Source organism: Anoplophora glabripennis, unplaced genomic scaffold (assembly GCF_000390285.2).
Source record: "Anoplophora glabripennis isolate ALB-LARVAE unplaced genomic scaffold, Agla_2.0 scaffold43, whole genome shotgun sequence".
In the NCBI taxonomy this organism is placed as follows: domain Eukaryota; kingdom Metazoa; phylum Arthropoda; class Insecta; order Coleoptera; family Cerambycidae; genus Anoplophora; species Anoplophora glabripennis.
Window position 1 is genome coordinate 375,543 of NW_019416281.1, and position 23,969 is coordinate 399,511.

Consider the following 23,969-nt stretch of genomic DNA (forward strand, 5'->3'; position numbering starts at 1 on the left):
CCCCACTTGACCCCCATTCCCATTTAAAAAAATTTGGGGGATGGCACCCCCACTTAGGGGGTTGAAGATTTTGCTATGCTTTTTGCGCCAAAAGTTGTCCCCCTCAGAAGCAAACTTTACCTGTTTTTGGATTTTGCCGAAAAGTTCATTACTACCCTGTAATGCCTTGCGGTACGTTTTCGATGGGCTACCCTGTATTTATTCAATCAGTCTAAAGGTTTTGGTTCAATTAAAATAAATTTGAAAGAGATTTAGGTACAATTCGCTTATAACAACTAAATTTTTTAACTACAAAAAATTCAACACTTAAAAGAAACAAATCTTTATTTATCACCAAACAACAATTTTCAGTTGAGTAGTTATACGGGGTGTCCCAGTATGAGGTACAAAATGTTACCAGAGCGTAGACCAGACCAAAATAAGATTAAAATCCTTATAACTCTCACTGAGTTACAGGATGTTGTTTAGAAAAAAAAATAATAACAGCTTTCCGCAATAACTCAAGAACCCTTTCAGGGATTTAAGTAATTTTTGGGTGAAGTGTATATCTCTTAAAGGTCATTAAATCAATATGGTGCTTATTTCGATCTGACGCCAGGGGCGTATCTAGTAAGTACCTGTCATTATAAAAAACACGGTTGAGGTACAGTTTCCCATGTAACTGCGGCTCAATGAATATAAAGAAATTAAACAAATTTTCTACGAATTCTTTAATATTTGGTTACGCATAGGTGAACTAAAAATAAAATTGAAAATTACGTAACGAAATTATGTTAGCAAAATGACAGTATTAAAAATAGAAAATAATTATTTCAATAAATGCTCGAAATGCTGCCCATTTACTTCAATGCATGCCCAACATTGTTTGATCAAGGAAGAAACCCTTCGCAAATCAACGATTGTTTGAATTTGCTCGGCGGTTGCATTAATTTTTTGAAGTAAATCGTCTCTCGTATTACTGGGTTTGGCATACACCAATTGCTTCATATGACCCCAATAAAAAAAATCAAGCGAGTTGAGGTCAGGGGACCTGGGAGGCCACATAACCGGTCCATTTTTCCCAACCCAGTGTTCTGGAAAATGTAAATTGAGCCACGCAGATACCTGTCTTTTATTATGAGCAGATGCTCCATCTTGTTTGGTAGTAAATTTGATTTCGCAAAGCTTAGGGAACGTCATCTAGTACATCATCAATAATATTTTCTAATAAATTCGCGTATCTCTATGAATTCAAACAGTCTACAATAATTTGGGGAGCCAGAATGACTCCGTTGAAGATTCCTCCTCAGACATTTATGGAGAATCTTCTTTGAAACTAGAGGGTCGTATCACATGCGGATTTTCAATGGACCAGACATGAACATTTTTTAAATTATTTATACCATTTCTCGTAAAGGTAGTTTCATCGCTCCACAATATCTTTTGATGGAAGTTTTCATCATTATCGACATTTTCTAACAACTAGTTGCAAAATTGTAATCACCAGAATGCAAAGTTTGTACTTTATGTAAGTGGGATGGGTGCAGTTCTTCTCGGTTTAAATTTTTCCAGACGCTGTTTCGTGGTATACCTACTTGCGTTGATATTCTTCGGACACTGGTGGAAGGATCATCAACAGCAGCAGTTATCACATTTTCTTCTAAAATGTTTGCATCTTCCAAATTACCTTTTATTCTGGTATTTCCAATTCTAACAATCATGGCCTCACGGGCTTCTTGGAAAACTCGTTAGAATACGTGCCGTAAAGGTTGCCTTCTGTTTGAAAATCTGAGTAGATATTCTCGTGAAACCGCCAATGAATTTCCATCACAGAAACCGTAGACAAATATAATCTCGGCATATTCGCTGTTAGAAAATTCCATAATACTTAATATGTTGTTTTGTAAACTTAATTTCTCGTAACTTCGAGTACTGTAATTAATATTGACATGTACGCTTGTAAACAACTTTGTTTTTTATAATGACAGGTACCTACTAGATAATAATAAATAAAATCTTTACACGCATTTTTCTACGATTTAATGCAGTATATACTTTAGACCCAATTTACTCGAAAACGATTCATTATTAAGCTATTAAACAAGAGCATATTTTATGTTCAGAATTCATTGCAGATTCAGGAAAATTTAATAAAATTACAAAAAACTAGGGTATGAAAAAGTTATGAAGATATAACCTTGAGGACAAGTTGGCCTAGGCCGCGCCTGGCGTCAGATCGAAATAAGCACCATGTAATTTTAATAACCTTTAATAGATGTACACTTCATCCAAAAATTACTTAAATCTCTGTAAGGGTTTTTGAGTTATTGCGGAAAGCTGTTATTATTTTTTTCTAAACAACACCCTGTATGTCAGTGAGACTGCATCGCCGGAAAATATTTTACAAGAATTTTAATCTTATTTTGGTTTGGTCTAAACCCTAGTAATTTTTTTGTACGCTCACAGTGGGACACCCTGTATACACTACTACAATTATATTGTCGACTCTTAAATTATTTATCTCTTACGGTGTAATAGAACATTTGATTTAAATCACTTTATTATCTATTTAAGGCTATTTTTTAATTCTAATAATATACCGTTAGGACCTACAACCTTATATTTTGTTATGACAAAAAATTATTAATTAACCAAACCATTCATTTGATTTGATTTTATTTTCATCTCTTAAGTTAATAAACGGTTGTAAAAAATCTAGAGCCAGTATAACTTTAACTTGTTTTAACTCAATTATATAACTTCGAAACATAAGAAGTTTTAGAGGCCAATAATAATTTGCTTAGTACCTACAACCATACATTTTTTATAGTTAGTTAATTGGTGAGGTAAATCATTAAATCTGATGTGCTTTTCTAATGCAAGTCAAAATGTCCTAGATATAATAAACTCGTTATAAAAATCCAAGGCCAAGTCGAAATGATTTAACCTAGCATTTTAAGATAAAGAAATGTCTAATTGTCTACGGCAAATAGGTACTTGGGTGTCTACAACCTTACATTTAGTTGTAGCAAAAAGATTGGTCAAATCAATCATACTTGATTATTTTTTCATCTAGTGCTCAAATAGTTATAGTGGTTAGTTACAACTCTACATTTTGTGGCAAAAAATTATAAGTTTTCAAATCAGTAATTAGATTTACTTCTGCAAAGATCTCTTCATATATTACCATATACATTGGTATAAATTTAATTGTCTCTTCGAAACATGAGACATTTTAACACTAACAATTTCTTTAGTATCTGTAACCCTACTTTTTACTGTTCAGTCATCTAATTTAATTCTTCTTTCATCTGATTATTTTGACCACCTCAGAACAGCCTTAACTCATATTACACCAGGAAACATCTCTCATCTCGTGAGTCAAAAACTTTTATTAGCTAACTTTTCTATTTAAACAAATAAGTGAGGAAAACAGCTTTTTCACTTTGCAGGGAAAACCATCAATTTTAGCGAAAAGTGACTCACAGACAGCTTGTAGGGAGTAAAATTATCTACAAAATGAGACTAGTTAAATTAAAATCGGTTAATAAAGAAAAATGTTATTGCAAAAAAAACAAGAAAAGTGCCCATTTTTCAACTTGTTTATAATTATCGCATTTATTGATAAAATTTTATAAAATCTATGACAAGTTGAGGGTTTTGTCATACTTTAAAAGTGTGCCAAAAGTGGGCGCTGTAGGTGCAATAGTTTTCGCACAATTCAATTTGTTTATAACGGAGGCTCCAAAAGTTATGAGTTAACGTTTAAGTTCATAACTTTTGGAGCCTCCGCTATAAACAAATAGAATTGTGCGAAAACTATTGCACCTACAACACCCACTTTTGGCACACTTTTGAAGTATGACAAAACCCTCAACTTGTCATAGGTTTTTATCAAATTTTAACAATAAATGCGATAGATATAAACAAATTGAAAAATCGGCACTTTTCTTGTTTCTTTGCAATAACTTTATTGTTTATTAACCAAATCTCATTTTGTAGATAATTTTACTCCCTACAAGCTGTCTGTGAGTCACTTTTCGCTAAAATTGATGGTTTTCCCTGGAAAGTGAAAAAACTGTTTTCCTCACTTATTTGTTTAAATACAAAAGTTAGCTAATAAAAGTTTTTGACTCACGAGATGAGAGATGTCTTGTATTATGTTCCTTTAGACAATTTTACAATAATCTCGCGGATAGGACTTTCTTCGAGTAAAAATTTTATTTGCTTGGCCTATATCCGTTTAAAGAAATAACTTCAAAAAATGAGATGTTTTAACACTTAATATTTTATCTAGTATAAACAACATAATATTTCTTTAAGGTAAATGAATAATTAAATGTCAACTCAGTCATTTGAGTGCAATTAAGTGATTTTGTAATTAGTTGAGCTAAGTTTATATTTCCATTCAAGAAAACTCATTCTTTGTTCCTTGTGGATTATACCAAGGATATATTTATTTTTACAATACGTAAAGAAGACAAGCCCTCTAGCCCCGGGTCTATTTTTTACCGCTGCTATATTACAATGAAATATGCCTCCAGATATTTTAGTTACTTCAGGTACACCGTAGAACGACAACGGAAATAATCTCAGCCCCTGTCTCCTGGAATTTGAGTGGAATATTTTTCATATTTTTTAAGCGGTTGCGAGAGATTTTCCTAGTCTGTGACAACTTTGCTGCCTTGAAAAGGATAAACAATGCATTTTTATACTTTCGTCCGATACAAACCCTCTTGGGGTAACCTGTTTGTGGAGAAGTAGAAAATATAGGTTACAATATGAAACATTTCTCTATTTTTCAACAATTAAAAATGTTAGATGTTAAAAATGGTAAACACGAAATTGCGATACCGATTGACATGAAACTTGAACAGTAAGTAGAAAATAGCTCAAGAAACAAAAGTTATATCGTGCCGATGAACGCTTTTGCCCAGGGGGTGGATAATAAAATATTGAAAATAACTCCAGGAATCAATTTTAAGCAAATAGTATCTTATTGGTGATTGAAATTGTACATTTTTTATTTAAAAAAAAGTATTTTTTCAGTAATATTTATCGAATAACTCGGAAAATAGACATTCCATGAAAAAAACATCACGAAGAAAATGAAGCTTATAGGAAAAGAAATAAATTCAGTATTTCTTTCGTTTATGTAGTTGCAATAGGTGCTGAGATATGGCTGGTTGAAGATAATTTCATGTCCACCAGAAACTAAATTGGAAACATTTTACGTAAAATAACTAAAAAAAATCCACGGAACATTTTTGAGTACTTTAAAAAATCTTTAAAATGAACTTGACTTTAAGTCATTAGCAAAAAAATTAACAGAGTTGTGATAAAAATAAAACTGTTAATTCACTTTTTCGAAAAGAAAATCAGTACAAAAACTGATGAATTTTTCACGATATTTAAAATTTACATTTTTTCTGTGCTAACAATATATTATACAAGTTTCAGCGGTTTAAAATGCATATTTTTGAAAATATTACGTTTTGAATGAAAAAAAAATTAATTCCAAAAAAAATAACATATTTTTGAAAATAACTTTAAAAATAAAAAAGATACGATAAATATTCAAGAGTACAAAAGTTTAGATTTTTTTTCATATAATAGTTTGGTTTTTTTTATTTGTGTAAGATAAAAATTAACAGAGATGTCACTGCTAGAAGTTTGCAGTTGAAGGCGAAGGTCATGTTTTTCCCCATTTACCCTTAACCTCAAAAATCTCAGAAATATCGCGTTAAAAAATATTGAATTTTACAGTACTTTCAGCTGTCGAAATTTTCCGTAAAATCGTTTCTGGATCGTCTTAAAGCTTTAAAAATTAAGGAAGTTATCGTCAAAAAACCAACGGTATCTACCTTACTACTTCAATTTTCGGAGCATATACAGGGTGTCCCAAAAGTAACGCCCGTCCTTCTGAGATTTGAATAAGGAGACAAAAAGGAATTGAAAATCATGAGTAGAAAATTTTCCGATTGTTTTTCTTTCTTGAGTTATTGACAAAATTGTTCAAAAAATAAAAAACTGAAAATCCATTATTTTGTCTCAAAACTGAGGTCTGTGCTTATGGGGACCAAAACATATAATTTATAACCAATAGTAGGTAAGTATAGTTTCCGATTGTCGGTTGTACCTGGATGTAAGAAATTATTTTAACATGAAAAGGATAGAGAAAAACGTTTTAATATTAAAAGTTTTATAAAATGCAGAGGAAAAAACTAAAACCATAATATGCTTAAATAATAGAAATTGTTTTTACGAAAGGTGTTCAAATAAGTTGCTTTCTACTTCAACACAAAAATTATCACGATTCAACATTGAAGCATGAACTCTTTGTAACATCTCTTGGTTTATTAACGCTACAATAGCGTGTATACGGGCTTATACATTTTCTGGATTTACAACAGGTTCGCTGTAAATCTTTTCTTTTAAATAACCCCAAAAGAAGGGGATTCAGATCTGGTGACCTACGAGGCCATGGTCTTCCTCTTCCGATCCATCTGTTTGAGAAGTTTTGATTCAGATAACTTCATACTCGTAAACCATGCTGTGAAGGAGCGCCATCATGTCATCCAACCAATAATTTAGTCTAATTTCTAACGGATCGTCATCCAGCAATGGCAGCTGCAGCAAATACAGCTCTGAACTACATAATTATTTAATAACCCAGCCCAAACGTTTATTTTCAGTTGTTTGAATATTTTTTTTGAATTACTCAACAAAGAAAAACAATCGGAAAATTTTCCACTCTTGATTTTCGATTTGTTTTTGTCCCCTTAATCAAAACCCAGAAGGACGGGCGTCACTTTTGGGACACCCTGTATATTTGAAAATTTTAAATTGAAGACTTTCTGCATGAACAAAAATATTAAGTAATAATTATTTTGAATATTGCATAAATTAAAGTAAATCTCGAGAATGAAAGTTATTACGAAAAAAATTATAATTCATTTTAAATAATTTAAAAAACATTTTTTTATATTTTGTCATTGGGAAGGGTTAAAACAATGCGATAAATTATAAATTGTATTATCAACAGGTAAAAGAATTTAATTTATCATGTTTGTACTATCAGATCATTTCAAACTGTTAACAACTATTTTTTTGAAATATTTGTTATTAGGGGTAGTTTTTTAAGGCTCGAAATATTGTAATAAATTATTTATAACATTATAAACTATTGAAAAGACTTATCTATCTATAATATATGTGCTATAAAAATATTTTAAGGTCAAAGAAAGAAAAATTTATATTTTTATCATTAAGGGTGGTTTTCAAGGGTTGAAACTTTATAAAAAATAACGCAAATTATAACCCAGTAATCCCAGTATATAGAACGATATTTATTCTATATATTAAGATATTATTTTAGTCTAAATAGCACCTATTTTTGTATTTATCCAGTTTTTTAGCAAAAGGGATGCTTTTCATCCCCTAAAAATAAGAAGCGCATATCAAGCATATATACTTTTCATCTACATTGTGAAATAACCTTAATTCGAAATTTTCATAAAAATCGGATCTGTCCGAAAGTATTCGGAGGTTTTATTACCCTATTTTTCTCTTCGTTCTCTGGACTACTATAGAGAATCTATCAAGTGTCATTTCACAGATCTGACAAGTTTAATGCCTGTAATATTTAATTTTCATAACGAAGTATTTCGGAAAACACGCAAATATTTTAAATCGTTATAGCGCAAATGATCACAATCGCTATTTTAATTTTAAGCCTTTCTAAATATGCGTCTCTTTGGCGGATATTAAAGTTTTCCCCTGCATTTTCCACATACAGAAGTAACAAGGGCAATCCGAGATAAACCCGACAGGTGCTCGCAAAATATTCGCTCCTCGTGGCGAAATTTACACTCACTTATTTTTAAAAATAGATCAGGGGTATGGATAGAGTTGAATTGGATTAGATTCTTTATATACGGCGGGTCTTCCGAGCCGTCGGTTTCCTTGAAAAGTTTTTCACTTGAATTATTTCACCAAAATTTACTTCCGTCAAAGCGCACTTCACATTCCATTTTCGTAGGCGACGTTGGTGTCATAACACTCGACTGATGTTTCGCTGCTCCGCTAAAATAGGTATAAATAAATTTTCGAAGCTGTAATGTGCCAATTTAGTCCGCCGCGATATGTGACCCACATAAAACCGAATTAATTCAAATAATAGAGCTTGGTATAATCAGCAACTGAAAATTATGAAAGAAATTTTATTAAAACATATAATTATGAACATGAAAACAACAATATAACTGGCTATAATATTCGTCCCAACAAAAAAGAGATTTCCAAAAGTCTTCACTTATTTTTTCGGGGTTAAAAATATTTTAAAAATTACGCTGACTCAAAATTTGGTCACGAATTTTCTAAAAATATTCGTAAGGTGGTGAAAGTAGAGCCAAAAATAGTAAAAAAGAAGTTCCTATAAACATTGGTCCTCTAGAGCATCGTTACGGCCCTCTAAAGGGATCTTATCAAAGGAATAAAAAAAAATTCGAAAAATTTCTGTTATAGTTAGAAAACTATCCATATTTAAAACACATTTTGATGAAACTTATGATAATTAAAGACCGTTATGGGATGATTATTACCTACAATTTTCATTCCATTATCTTAAGAAATAACTAAGAAAGTTATTTTAAAAAATATCCAAATGATAAGACCCCTTTGGAGGGCCATATCTCCGTAACGGTGCTCCGGAGGACCAATGTTTATGTGAACTTTTTTTTACTATTTTTATCTGTATTTCACCTACTTAAATTTTGCATTAAACTTTTCCAAACACCCTATATAATTAAATTAAAGACCAAAGCTGATATTTTGGTGTCATTATTTGGGAACTAATGATTAGAGCTCGGGACTCGGTCGGATGATCATAACTGTCGCGTCGGGCTTTCACTATAGCGCACAGTACGAAACCGGTAATAACGGCATTTAGTGCCTTCGCGTTTACTTCGTGTATACGTGTTTTAATTAAAGAAAAGTACTCGAGTAATGAAGGAAGGTGTACAAGAGGCCTAATAAGGCCTAAGTGCCGCGGTGGAAAAACAATTCCACCACCCTCCGACATACATACATACATAAATACATACATACATACATACATACATACATACATACATACATACATACATACATACATACATACATACATACATACATACATACATACATACATACATGTGTTTTAATACTCTAATAGTTTAGATCGATAGGGTAAAAAACGACATTTCGCTGATAAAGTACGCAAATTTATTAATTTTTATTTATACCTAGGTACCTGTTTATTTGTTTACGACGAACACGCCTATGACTAGCCGACGAAAACCCCAAGCTTTACTAGTGATTGTACACTAGCAGTGAGTTTGAAAACTACAAAGTGACCTCTATAGCCGTTTGTGTTTTTTTTTGTTAAAAAAATTTTTTTCGATACAAGAAACTTGATAACGAGAGGTAAAACATTATGTATTTAAGGATTTGCGCTAAACTTATTTGAGATAAATTTAGAAATAATGATTATATGGATATTTTTGGTTTCCTGTTTTGAGCCTCAAAGTATCCCAAAGGAAAGCTCAAGAGTTCAAACCGTTGTGCTTTTTTAAATTATGATCCAAAAGACTGAAATTCTTACTTTTGCTAAAAATCAAATAAAGGGTAAACTGGGCAACATTTATTCATGATTTTTTTGCAAAAATCTATTTTTTTATAAAAAATTAAAAAAAATTAAATGTAAAATGTTTTTTTTTCGAAAAATTTGTTCGAAAAACGCCAAAAAAAAATTCTCTTTTTCTTCAGTTCCTTTTTGTTGCTCTTCTACCATTTTTCGCTAAGTTACAGCCTTTTGAAAATCGTTAAAAAAATTAATCTTTAATTTTTGTGGATATAAAATAAATTCAAAATATCTTCATTAGAATAATTATGTTGCATTTTTACTTGTAGAATAGTGAATGATAGTAACAATCTTTGCCTGTTTATTTGCCTGTATATTTTTAAGATAATATTCTGAGAGTAAACCGCAAATATCTGAAAAAATTGAAACTGTAACCCCTACAATGCGCAATGCCTATATCGGTGCAAAGAGAATTTGATTTTCTATAGTATGGTGCAAAAAAATACAGGGTGTTCCATTTGAATTTAAAAAGTTTTGTCAGTTTTAAGTTTTCAAAATGTAACATAAAAAATGGAACACTTAGTATAATTTTCTTCAGGTAATTTTGATAGCGGAAGGTAGTGCATTCTTTGTGTGTTCCGAAAAGCAAGTGAAAACTTCCAGAACGAGTTTTCGAAACGCTTACATCTGTCAAAATTTTTATAAAACGTCGATTATCTCGAAAACGGTTAGATTTAGGTACAAGGAAGCTGTAACATTTTTGATTTATTTTTAATTTACATTGTCGATAATGCAATGATATGTAGGGTGTTCCATTTAATAACGAAGTTGACTTCCGATATAGCAAGTGTTACGTTGATGACATTATTTTCATTGAAGAGAACATATCTGATAATTCTCGTAAACAAAATGTCAAAGTCATATTGCCTTTAATTCCTCTGAAACGTTTAATAGGCCACTTACCGTAAACAACCCAGTATATTTTAAAATTTTACTTTACATTTTACAAGTATAAACATACTTTTTGTATTGTTTGCTAAATAAATAGATAACAGATAATAGACAACAGTCTATTATAATGTGTTAAGAACAAGAGGACGAACAGTTTTATTTCGAATATTGCTTTGAAGTTGTCGACATATCAATAAATGAACAGATTTCCAAGAGAGAATGTATTTTTTGATAATTTTCAGCTATTCTTTGTTAATTTGAAGTTGTTACCAAAAATCTTAATCATAGATTCTTTGAGCTTGGTACTTCTTGGTACTTTTTTGTGTATTTTTGACAAACAGGGACAAAGCGCAAAGAAAGGAAAAATGCCCATTGACTCACCTTACTTTTTAGCACGCCTATGGCCCAAATATACTCTTCTTAAATGTATATATTAACGAGCGTTCAAATAAAAACGTGGTCGAAGTTGGCTCTGACACATTGGACGTAGGGAGTAGCTTATAGCGACCAACTTAACCTCATTTCTCAACGAGTTGTATAGCAGCTGTCAGTTTCAATAACGTTAATGACTATATAACTTTATTTTAAAGAATAATCGTGATAACAATAACAAACAATTAAATCAGCTGCTGAAAGTGTCCCCCTCCTTGTTCCAAGCACTTTTCACACCTGTTCCTCAAAGAATTAAAGATATTTTCTAAGATGCTCGGGGTATTGTTAATTTCACGAATCTTGTCTATAAGTCGAGCCTGCAGATGGTTTAAATCAGTAATAGGCAGTTCAAAAATAGTGTTTTTAAGGTAGGGCCACAAAAAGAAATCACACGGCGTAATATCACATGACCTCGGTGGAAATTCATGTTCAGCATTGAGACTTATTAGCCGATTTTGGAAAACTTCCCTCAACATATTCATCGTCTCGCCTGCCGTATGTGCCCTTGCGCCATCTTGTTGAAAGTAAAAGTTTGTAATTTCGTTTTCTTCCAGCTGGTTAACAAAAGGAGCGATAATTTCTTCTCTATACCTTTGCGCAGTAAGAGTACCATTAAAAAAAATAGGTCCATAAATCCTTCGATTGAGAGCACACCAAACACCAATTTTTTGAGCGTGTAGAGGGCCCTCGACAAAAAAGTTATCTGGTTTTTCAGAAGACCACATTCTCATATTCTGTGAGTTTACGTAACCACTTGAATGAAACTTCATCAGAAAAAAAGGTGATATTATGAAGTTCACCGTAGTTGTTTAAAAACCATTCACAAAATACAGCCCGTCGCGGAAAATCAACTTCATGAAGTTCTTGCTGACAAGTTAAACGATAGGAGAACAAACGCAAATCTTTTTTAACACTGTGTGGCAGGTACCGACTGATACTCCCACCATTTGTGATAAAACACGTACAGAAGTTCTTGGCGCATTTTCCATTATTTGTTGGACATTTTCTTTTAATTCTTCAGTCCGCTTTTTAGGTCGGCCGCTTCCTTCTTTTCTTGTTACACTGCCCGTTTCACGAAAAACATTAACACAACGCTGAACTGCACTTTGAAAAATTTTGTACTCGACAACGCCGGGAAATTGATTTTGAAATTCTATGAAACATTCCTCAATAGAATACTTCCATATTCCATCAATCTTGCGTCCATTTCTAAAGTAGGACTCTATGATAAACACTTTTTGTTCTTGAGAAAACACCATTTGAAACGTTTTTTAAAACGAAAATATTCAAATTGATAGCGGCGATATAGCGCTTTGACAGATGACGTTTAAGTTCATTTGCTATACGCTACGCCCTACGTCCAAATTTTCAGAACCAACTTGACCACGTATTTATTTGAACGCTCGTTATTGACATACATGTTTCCAAAATTTTTAACTTTAACCTCCCGCATTTTGGATGAGAAGCGCACGAATGAAAGTCTGCAGATAGAACTAGTGTATTTCAAATACACCACTACAACTAACAACAGAACCTGCTAAAAAATGATGGAAAAATAAATGCGTTTGTAAATGTTTCCGAGTGACAACTAAATTTCCCTGAATTATATATCTCCATAAAAGCTGTTGCTGGTACTAATCAACAAATCCGTAAAACACTAATTATTTTTCGTGCCGGTCACAATACGAAGCTTCGGTAAAAATTTATATACGTCAAATTTCTATCAAAAGATTAATAAAATATTTACAATGCCGGAATTATTACAAGTGATTATCTCGTTGGTTGATTAGAATAAAATTGCAATAGCCTGCATTTTTCTCTCAATAGTGCAAAAAATAACTATACCAAAAGTGATACTGGGTAATGTTCCACTACTAGCTGTTTAAATGACTTTATGGTTCCGTCTTGTAATTATACATCTTCTAGGAAACGTCCCAGGTCCATTAGTGAGTCCTTCCATACCAAAGGTCTACCCTTCATTCAAGTTAAGAATTACTTAACCTTATAGCAGCGTAATATTACCTTAAAATTACCCGAGAAGTTTGTTAGTTCTTACTTCCGTCTAATAATAGAAGGGTATAATTGGGATGACTACATTTACGAACAAAAAAGTATTCTGTTATCTTTCCAAATTTTCCTGTTTCCTGTTGCAAACATCCTTAGAATTAGATAACCTGAATTTATATTAAAAAATTAGTTAATAGCTGGATATCTAACATATTCCTACGTCAAGAATAACATTCTTTAAAGTGCTTATTCTTTCCATGATGTATGGCCATAAAAACTATGTAATGGGCAATAAACTATCGACGAAAATAAAACTTTGTTTTCCCGCAGCATTTACTTTTATCGTGTACGGTAAAAGTTACCACATATATCAAGTAACCTGGGTGTGGGACTATCGTAATACAATTTTTTTCTTATTGCTCATCGTTCTGCCATTTAGTAAATTGCCTTACTTCGTTCGATGTTGAAAAATTATTGACAGGAGAGTGGAACATCCAATATTTGAATTGGGTTCAAATTACTAAAAATGACAACCTATAAAAAATATTTGTACTTAGTAAGAGTAACAAAAATGATGTTAAAGTGTATCAAACCCATGCATATAGTTTCATCCGATGCATAAATAACGTGCATAAATTGATACACATTTTTTTTGTGCAAAAATCTACAATTATGTAAAATTAACTGACTAATTAACATAATTTATCGATGTAGGTTTAATTAAGAATAATCAGCATTTAACGTGTGAAGAAAAACGCATCATTCTTGTAGTAAATTTTCAAATACATTATAAATGTACACATTAGAAGTTACAGTGAAATAAAATTAGGCATGTAATTTATATTTTTTATACTCATAAAGTCATAAATTATTTAAACTGCATGAAACTATGCAATCCAATTGGTCGAGACAAAAACGTTCGTTATAAATTCTGACTTATGCAGTACGTTACACTTATGCAGTAACTTTCATCTTGTTTGTATAGGGTGATCAGAAAATCGGTAAATATAAAAATCGTTTCATCTCTACTTCACCCTTTGATTTTGTTATCTTATAACAATGAGGGTATATATTTTAAAATTGTCTAAGGAAAAACAAGTATACTTTAAAAATTTCCTCCCTAATTTTTTTGTCTATGGAACTGCCTATATAATGTGTAATTCTCCATTTATGCACTTTTTTGTAGATACAGGGTGCGGCATTGGTGCGTCGAAGTACGATATCTCGTATATTATAGAAGATATCAAAAAAAGTTTTTTACAAAAATTGTAGCCATCTTAAAACTGCACATTTTAAAATTATTTTCGCATATACAGGGTGTTATGTATTACCATAGTGAACCAAACATACTATTTTTTAAATGGGACACCCTGTATATTATTTCAAATTTAAATTAAGCTCATCTATCCCATGCTTGCAATATAGGGTTTAATTATGTTATACAGGATATTTCAAAAGTTATGGTCAACTGTATACGATAATCATTCCCATTTCAGCGTCCTGTATACCTTAAACAGAACAACTTAACAAAAATTTTTTGCCGGCATAACTTTTTGATATAGGTACAGATTTACGAGAAAGTGCTATTTCTTTATTATTGCAGCAGTTGAACACAGGGCGAGGCAAAACTCGAGCACATAATTTTTTTAATTTTTTTTTAAATTAATCACCCTGTATTTTAATTTAAAAACTGAATATACACTTTACGTTCTTTCATTTTTATAAAGCATACCCTATAGCTAAAACAGTGTGACAAATTGTTATAAAACATTACAAAATATCCGTTTTTAAGACAATTTCTTATAATTTTAACCAACTTGTTATAATATGTTTTTTTTAAAACTATGTTTTTGTTATTAAGTGGTAAAATCTCAGAAATTAATGATTTAAGCTAACTGTACCAATATCAAAAAGTTATGCCTACAAAAAATTGTTAAGTTGTTCTGTTTAGGGTATACAGGACGCTAAAATGAGAATGATTGACCATAACTTTTGAAATGCCCTATATGACATAATTAAACCGTATATTGGAAGCATGGGAGAGATGAGGTTAATCTAAATTTGAAATAATATATAGGGTGTCCCATTTAAAAAATAGTATGTTTGGTTCACCCTGGTAATATGTAACACTCTGTATATACGAAAATAATTTTAAAATGTGCAGCTTAAGTTGGCTACAATTTTTGTAAATAACTTTTTTTATATCTTCTATAATGCCGCACTCTGTATATTTAAATTTTTAATAAAAGGTTTATTATTTCTGTATGAGTTTAATGTTTTTTTTTTTTAATTTTGAGCGTAATAGGCCTTCGTCTTTGCTCTAAGTTGTACGGGGTGTTTCATAAATAATGTGCAAATATTTTAAGGAGAAAGTAATTTTAGGGGGGTACTTCCAATACATTTTTTTTATTTGAGCCCCTCCTGAGAAAATATTTGTCTCAAAATGGCCACAAAACCGCCTAGCCGGGTGTCTTGGCCGGTGGTTTTCGATCGGCCGCTATTTTCACGGACGCAGGCTGGAACTTGGATGGGTGACCTAAGACAGGCTCGGGGACGTGGCTGTGGCAGCCTACCAGAGACCTGGGTCGCTCGACATTTCTGCCTGCGTGTGGTCCCCGATAAAATGGTAATGAGAATAGAGCAATAAATCTCTGTAACTCAAGACCATTGCTATCATACATAAAAATTGTACGAGACTTTGCCACCAAGCCCCGTGTAGTAATAGGATAGTTTGAAGAAAAGTACTCGAGTAATGAAGGGGCCTAATAACGCCTAAGTGGCGCCGACATACATACATACATACATATATACATGGCCCAAAAAATTGGCTTTTATTTATTTTATTTTTTTCACGAAAACGGTTAAACTTAGAAATTTAAAATTTGGTACACGTTAACAACTAGTTGAATGGTATTTTTTGGTAGTCTTTTTTTCTGAAATAAACTAGCACCCCTTGGTTTTATTTCTCTCACAACTTTTTTCTACATTAGCCAGTTCAAACAAGAAAAATAGCTTTTCATACTACATTTCATTTAGAAACTTTTTTACTTTTCCCATTTTTTCGTATACTTAATGGTGGTCATTTTTGACATGTTTTTTGCAAAAATTCTTTTTATCAACAGGAAAAGCTAAGCAAATACGAAGTAAAAATTTAATAAAAAAATAATAAAAGCTCATTTTTCGGCCATTTTGAGATTTGAATATTTTCTCAATATTGGAAGTACCCCCTAAAATTACTTTCTAAACGCCTTCTTAAAATATTTGCACCATCATTATGAAACATCCTGTATATGATGTTAGTTCAACTAAGTAACTAACAAGCACCTTAAGAACGGCGCAGTAGATGCATCTGGTGTCCCTAAGACGCTTATCTCTTCTCGTCTTTTCCAGTGTTATCGCTGGGCACCCGAGATCAACTGGAAATCGCCCCAGTCTTAGGCATCCTAGTGGGCATAGTGACGGCCCTCCTGCTCGTGTTCGTTATAATACTGGGAGCCCTCAAGATCAGGGCGGCCCGCAGGGACGGCTCCCACGCCCTAAGACCGGGATTCCTGCCCGTCAAGGAGAAAGCGACGCTGCCGCTGCGCTCCGAATCCGAAGACCTCTTCGAGAAGGACGACAAGAACCCGGACGTCATCCCCTCGAATAAGGGTGAGTCGGTAATTAAAATAAGTATAGCACGCTGTCCCGCTACTAATGAGGGGAGGTTTACGGTGTTTCTGTGTAGAGCTGTGCTCCCTTGCGTTTTTATTTGTCTGGGCCTCGTGTAACTTTGTAAGATGTATTTAAACATTTAAAAAAAATGTAGACGATTATTTTTTGACGTTTCTTAAAACCAATGAAATGCTTCTTTATTTGTCACAAGGGTAAGTTTCAACCAATTATGTCATTATTATAGTGGGTATAAATCTCTTGTGATTATTCTCGGGAATAATGACTGTGGCTTTTATTTGCGTAGCAAGTGTCAGATAGTTGTCAAAATAATTACCTAATTGTGTCAACGCGATATATAAAATGGGTGAAAATCATCGGTTTAGTACCTTTTCTGATGCAGAAATAACAACAAAGATTGTAGAAACTACTTCGAAAAATACTCTAATAAGTAATCAGTCTATATGGAGACAATTTAAGACCTTCACCAAAGAAAGAAATTATATTCTGGATCAATCTACTACAACAGCTACTCTGGCATTGATTTTGAAAGATTGGGCTTATAACATGAAAGAAAAGACGGAAATGATTATAAAGAAGCAGTAATAAAGACAATGTGGAATAAAACGGCAAAATTAGTTCAAGAACTTTACTTTAATAAGTATAACAGGTCATTTGATCCTTTCCATGATATAAAATTCAAAAATGCTCGAAATGAAAGAGATGCAAAAACAAAAATTTTACAAAAACATCCTGAAAAGCACAAACAAAGTTCTGTGGCACTTTCTAATACAGAATTGTTGCAAATTTTTAACTATTGGGACGAAGATACACCTTGTGGGTTGCAAAGAAAGTTTTTTCACGTTGCATCGTATGAACTAGCTTGGAGGGGAGGAGAAGCTACGAAATGTTTAGTTCATTATTTTAAAAAAGAAACCGACATAATAAGATTAAATACTGGCCGCATTGAATACAATCCCATCTTTACAAAAACTGCACAGGGTGGAGCACAAAGGTGCGCTAATAGTAAATGGTTGAATCCAAACATAAATAACCCAGATATTTGCCCTGTTCGACTTTTTGAAAACTAATGGGTAAACGTGAAGAAAATATTAAAACCGAACGCTTGTTTCTTACTCCAAATCCGGCTTGGCAAACTCATGGTTCTTGGTAAAAAAACGTTCCTGTGGGAATAAATTCCATTTCAAAATGGATGAAAGAATCCGCAGAAAAAGTAGGTCTAGACACAGTTACTAAAAAAATAACTAACCATTCTGCCAGATCAAGTGCAGTAAGTAACCTTTCAAAAGCTGGTGTAGGAGAACAAGAACTAATCAAGGTCACTAGTCATAATTCTGCAAGTTCGATTAAACCATACTTACAATTGAACCAAGAACATCATTCAAATATAATAAATAATCTTAGAGAAAATACGCAGGAGAAAACACTTAATATAACAAGCAATTCCAAATCCTCAATAAATAATGACTCTCGAAATATTGTTAGTAATTGTGTTTTTCATTGTACTAATTTAAATTGTTAATTCTTTTAATATATTCACAATGTGTCAACGATATTTTCGTATATTGTAATAATTAATTAAATTAAATTTTTCAATAGTTTTATGATGGTTTTATTGATCTTTTTTATTGTAAAAATTTGTGAATCAAAAAATAATCTAGTCTAATATAACTCGCGAGATCCATAAATTAGAAAATAGTTTGACAGATTTTGTTCAAACTTGTCATTTGGAAATAGCCACTCGAGCCCTGCGGGCTCTCGTGACTATTGCCTGGCAACAAGTTTTCAAAAAATCTGTCAAATTATTTTCAATTTATTCTCACTCTGTTGTTATATTATTACTGAAAAGTACGCCAGGCAATAAAATTACCGCAACAAAGTTGTTCAACGAAATTTTGCCATTTTTCGAATAATAATTCTGAAAGTCTGAATTAATACAAAATACGCCTAAAACTAAGTTTTTGAAATTAAATAAGAAAAACACTCCCTGAAAATAAATTGGCTGTTTCTGAAATGTATTAGTACAGTCATTGAAGCTTTTCACCTCCGAATTCTTTGAAACTGAACCGATCGACTTGAAATTTAGCAGATAGTTAGAGAAGAAGTCAATGAACATTAGTTACATAGCGCCGATTGACGCTTCCACCCTGTTGGGGGTTGACATCCCTTCTCGGTAGTGAATTTTTTTTCAAAAATGGAAATCGATAGAGAATCAAATTTTGAGCAAAATATATTCAAAGAATTTTTTCGAGAAATCAATAGTTTTTCAGTTATTCGCGATTGAAAACTTTTTTTAAGTATTTTTCGCGAATAACTCAAAAACTACACATTTTACTAAAAAAAGTGTAATGAACAAAAATGTAGCTTATATATAAACAAAGAAAATTGTTTTTTAAAATGTGTTGTACGTCCCATACAAAGCGAAATATGGTTAGTGGAAGGGGACTTGTGTTTTGGGGGGATACTCGAATCGATGTATTCAACGTCAAATAACGGAAAAATTATTAATTTTACGTGTATAACGCTCCGGGATTTTTTTGTAGTACTCGAAAAGACCTTTAAAATGAGCACTTATAAAAGTTAATTAGAGCAAAATTGAAGGAGTTATCGTCAAAGACAAATGGGTTGCTTATATTTTTTAAGGAAAAATGAGCAGTAAACGCTATACCATTTCCATCAGTATTAAAATTAATCCTAGACGCAGTTTTGTTTTAATGTCTTTCATACGATCCTGAAGTTAGACCGGTTTAGAATGCGTATGATTTTAATAATGTACGGTAAAAGTTGAATACGTATTTTTCATTATTCAAAAAAAATTGCTTATTTATATAATAACTGAAACTATGAAAGATACGCAAAAAATGTTAGACAACAAAAATGTAGCTTTTTTTCAACAAATATTTTGCTTTTTTTATTCCTATAGCATAAAAAATAAAGGAAATATCGCCGCATAAAGTATCAATTTTAGTGAAAAAACGACCTGTCTCGAGCCTTTCGATCCTTCCCCTTTAAAAAACGAAGGACTTAAAAGGTTTTATATGGAAATGATCTTACAGCTCTTGAAATTATCTTTAAAATGCTTTTTTGTAGAATACTATAGCTTCAAAATTAACCGAGTTATGGTAAAAAACCAATGACATTTTTTCGAAGCAAAATAGGCTTTCTCATTTTTAGAGCAAAATGTTAGGATTCAAGTGCGCGTAGCAATTTTTTGATTATATTTAAAAAGCGATTATAATAAAAATATTTTACGTAAATATTAGTAAAGGGGTAGTTTATAAGAGTAGAAAATGGCAAAAGTAAAATATTCTTTCATAAACAATATAAAGGAATTTTTATTTTAAATTATTNTGATTATATTTAAAAATCGATTATTAAAAAAATATTTTACATTAATATTGGTAAAAGGGTAGTTTATAACAGTTGAAAATGGCAAACGTAAAATACTCTTTCATAAACAATATAAGGGAATTTTTATTTTAAATTATTGCACAATTATAGCATTCCAAAATTTAAACCGTAATTTTTTATCATTTTTTAGCACAGGGTGATTTATAAGGGTTGAAAAGCGTTATGAGATACAAATTCTTTCATAAGCAATGAGGGAATTATTTTAAATAATTGCACCGTTAAAGCATTCCAAGTTTTTAAAAAGTAATTTTTATCATTTTTGTCAATACAGTGGTGGTTTTTAGGGGTTGAAAGGGAGAAATTCTTTTATTAGCTATAAGGTAACTTTTATTTTAAATAATTGCACAATTTCATCATTCCAAATCTTTAAAAAGTAAGTTTTTATCATTATTTTTTGCATAGGGTAGTTTTTTAAGGGTTAAATAAAGGCTCAAAAAGATCAACTATATCATGAAACGTGTTCGAGAACGTGGAGCATTATTTAATATTTGTGCTTGAACAAGATTTTTATCAATAAAATGCTTAAAACTTAATTTTTTCAATTTTTTTCACTTAAGGGTAGTCTTTACCCCAAAAAAAAAAACAAAAAACAACCAATCGGGCTTATGTCACTTTTGAACTTGAGCCTAAGATGAGCCTTATTCTAAATTTTCACGCAAATCCATGCAGTTTCAAAGAATTCGGAAGTTACAGCTGATTTTCAGCTTCAATAACTGTACTTACATGTGGAAAAACAGTTTACCAGTTGATTATTTTTGGTCGCAATCAGTTACATGAGAGCCACTTCTTTTTGCAACGTGTACACGCCCGTTTGTGCAAGTATTTCTCGTTGACTAAAACTCTGTAGTTCTAGCGGAAGAACTGATAAATTTCTGATATGCTTTCGATAACCGATACCTCCCCTTAAATTAAATCGAAGCTGAAAAGGGGCTCTTCAGAGAGATTGCACTCTTGCTTTGCTGATGCGTTCCACTGCAGTCCCTGAAAGGACTACGGAGAAAAGCGTTGAATGCTTTTCAAACTGTAATGCATCTTGCTCGTACCCTTAAAGATTCTAGACGAAATAATTTCATGATTTAGTGTAATGGTCAAAAAAGCATACTTCTGAAAAGTCATTTCGACATAGTACAACTTTATTAATTAATTACTACCTAGCAAAATCTCTAGATAGCAAAAGCTCCAACCAGAAGTTTCAAAATTTCATTGTAAAAATTAAAATTATATGGACGTTACTGAGAGAGGGCCAAAATGAGTTATTGTTGTGCTTTTTTTATTTAATTGAATCTAGATATGTTACCTGCATGTAGGTATACAAGAATATTTAAATTCGGAAATACTTACGATCAATAAAAAATTTGTACAGACAAAGCAAAAGCAAAATGGAAACAGTAGTGAAAATTTTAAAAAGTCTGAAACTGTTAAGCGGCATAACCCAAACTCACAAATTAAAGCATTAATGATAAAGGATATGCCCATATTATGAATTAAATTAAAGTAACACGTGTATTTACAAAATAAATTGACAAAAAAATTTAATGCATACGGAAATAAAATACAGATATAATTAAAAAATACAAAGTTAGTTGGTTTGTTTAGAAATAGCTATTTACACCATAAAGGAGGTAAGTATTATTTATGCTTAACTGCTGCGTGGTGTATAACAATTTATCTGCTCCCTCAGTTCTTTATGGTTCATGAAATAAAGATTAGGTTTTATTTGTTCACATTTCTTAATCAATTAATTTTGACATTATTCGAAATCTTGCAAAGTTGCCTTGGTTGTTTGGATTTTGTTGTTTCTATGGTGTTTATAAACAAATTTAAATTATTATTTCTAAATGAGTGATTTTCAAATAGAAAGTGCAGCAAATTGCCTGGAAATTTTTATTGCCCGAGGAGTCGAAAGTGCACTACGAACGAACGTATAGAAAATTCAAAGAATGGTGCCAGAACAAAAATACTGGTGTTTCTGAAATATTACTGCTAGCATATTTCATAGAAAAGTCAAGAACTTTAAAGTCACCGGCGAGTTTGTGTAATGAATACTCAATGATTAAGTCAACTATTTTCATAGAGGAGAACGTGGATATATCAAAATACCCCAAGCTGGGAGCATTTTTGAAACGTAAGAATGTCGGCTATACACCTAAAGAGTAAATGTTTTTACAAGAGAACCAGTCAACGATTTTCTCGTTCAGGCAACCGATAACACATATTTGCTAATGAAGATAGTGACGATCTTAGGCATGCAGGAGCATGCCGTTCTAATGAGTTATGCAAACTTACTTTGGACAACGTCAATTTCAAAAATGTCGATAACATTATTGTAGTTACAATTCCAGATTTTAAAAACGGTATGTCACGTACGTTTACAATTACTTCTGTCTGGGTTCTGTTTCTCATCTGGAAATTCTCAAGAAATATGTCAAGATTAGATTGGAAATTAAAACTGAAATTTCACGCTATTTATGCGCCATCAAGCAGGTAGATGTTACAACCAACCAGTCCGCAAGAATACCCTTTCTATAATTCCTAATAAGATTGCACAGTTTTTGAAACTAGAACATCCTGAAACATATACAGGCCATTCACTCCGAAGAACATCGGCAACGTTACTGGCTGATACAGGAGTTTATGTACTAGCAATCAAGAGTCATGGTGGGTGGAAATCAAACACAATTGCAGAAAGTTATATTACTGACAGTTTAAATAACAAAAATGAAATAGCCAACAGGATTCTTTACAATGACACTTCAATTCAAGGTTCTAGCAGTACCTACGTCACATCATGCTGTTTTATTGGATCAGTCAGATAATATTGAGCCTCTGGTGACTGAAATGGAGCGGTCAAATAATTTTGAGAAAATTGTGACAATTAGTAAACGAGAGGGGAATAACTATCCAGATTTTATAAATGTGACTAAATGTAATAACTGTACAATTACTATAAATATTCATTCATAATGATTAATAAAATGTAATGTTCAAATATTTCTATTTATATTGTGTATTATGAAGGTGATGAGTTTTTATGCATTTCTACTCCCTCTAAAAAGTAGATGCTGAATTTAATTGCCTCTTTTTTGCAAAAAGAGGTAAAAAATTTGTTTATTACAATTATTTTCTAGATACTATACAGGGTGTCCCATTTTAAATTACACACCTGAATATCTCATCAGGGAAGCCACCAATTCGGAAATAAACCTTTCGAATGTTTTGAGTTCTAAGGGAGACATTGGATGGTGACCTTGGATTTGACCTTAACCTTGACTTTCAAGGTCATTTGAAGGTCAAATAACTTAATAGGAACTTCTATTTTTGACCCCGGATCCAGAAAAAGTGCAAAATTTTACGTTAACGTTTAAGTAGGTACTTAAAGCTCTTCTTTCAATTTGAATAATTCTTTAAATCCAGATTCCGACATAAATTTGGCCCTTACTGTCACAAAAATAGCTTGTGACATTTGATATTAGTTGACCTTACTTGACCTTGACACTTAGGAAAATCAAATCCAATGCCACGATCATATTGACTTCCCGATATCCTTCAACTTCTACTGAATCTTTGTTGATCGATTCCATAATTCTGACAGACATTACACGAATCATGTTTCCTGAAATTTTAACGCGGCTTCCTTTCCCTTAAAGGGTCACAATTGTATATTAATACCTTATACATTTACCGTTTCTGACGTGGCTGCTCTTCAGTATTTTATTAGACATATTACCGAAACGTGAGTGTGAGAGTGTTTCGAGAAATGGGGTATCGTCTTCTCTGCATTGTATCTTCTTTCCCTTATATTCCTCCGAGTTAATTAAATAATTTCCGCTTTTCCGGCTCCCATGGAAGGCTGTAATGGGTTCCTAAATTTCCACAAGAGCTAAACAGTATTTCA

The 23,969-nt window shown here is 32.1% G+C and overlaps 1 protein-coding gene across 1 annotated transcript in view; it reads left to right on the forward strand.

Moving 5' to 3' along the window:
* The window catches only part of LOC108907619 (nephrin), a 372,803-nt gene that overhangs the window by 313,929 nt on the left and 34,905 nt on the right, over positions 1 to 23,969 (forward strand). Inside the window, exon 12 of the mRNA XM_023457403.1 lies at positions 16,382 to 16,642. Coding sequence (XP_023313171.1) covers positions 16,382 to 16,642 — 261 coding nt within the window. The remainder of the gene's footprint in view (positions 1 to 16,381; positions 16,643 to 23,969) is intronic.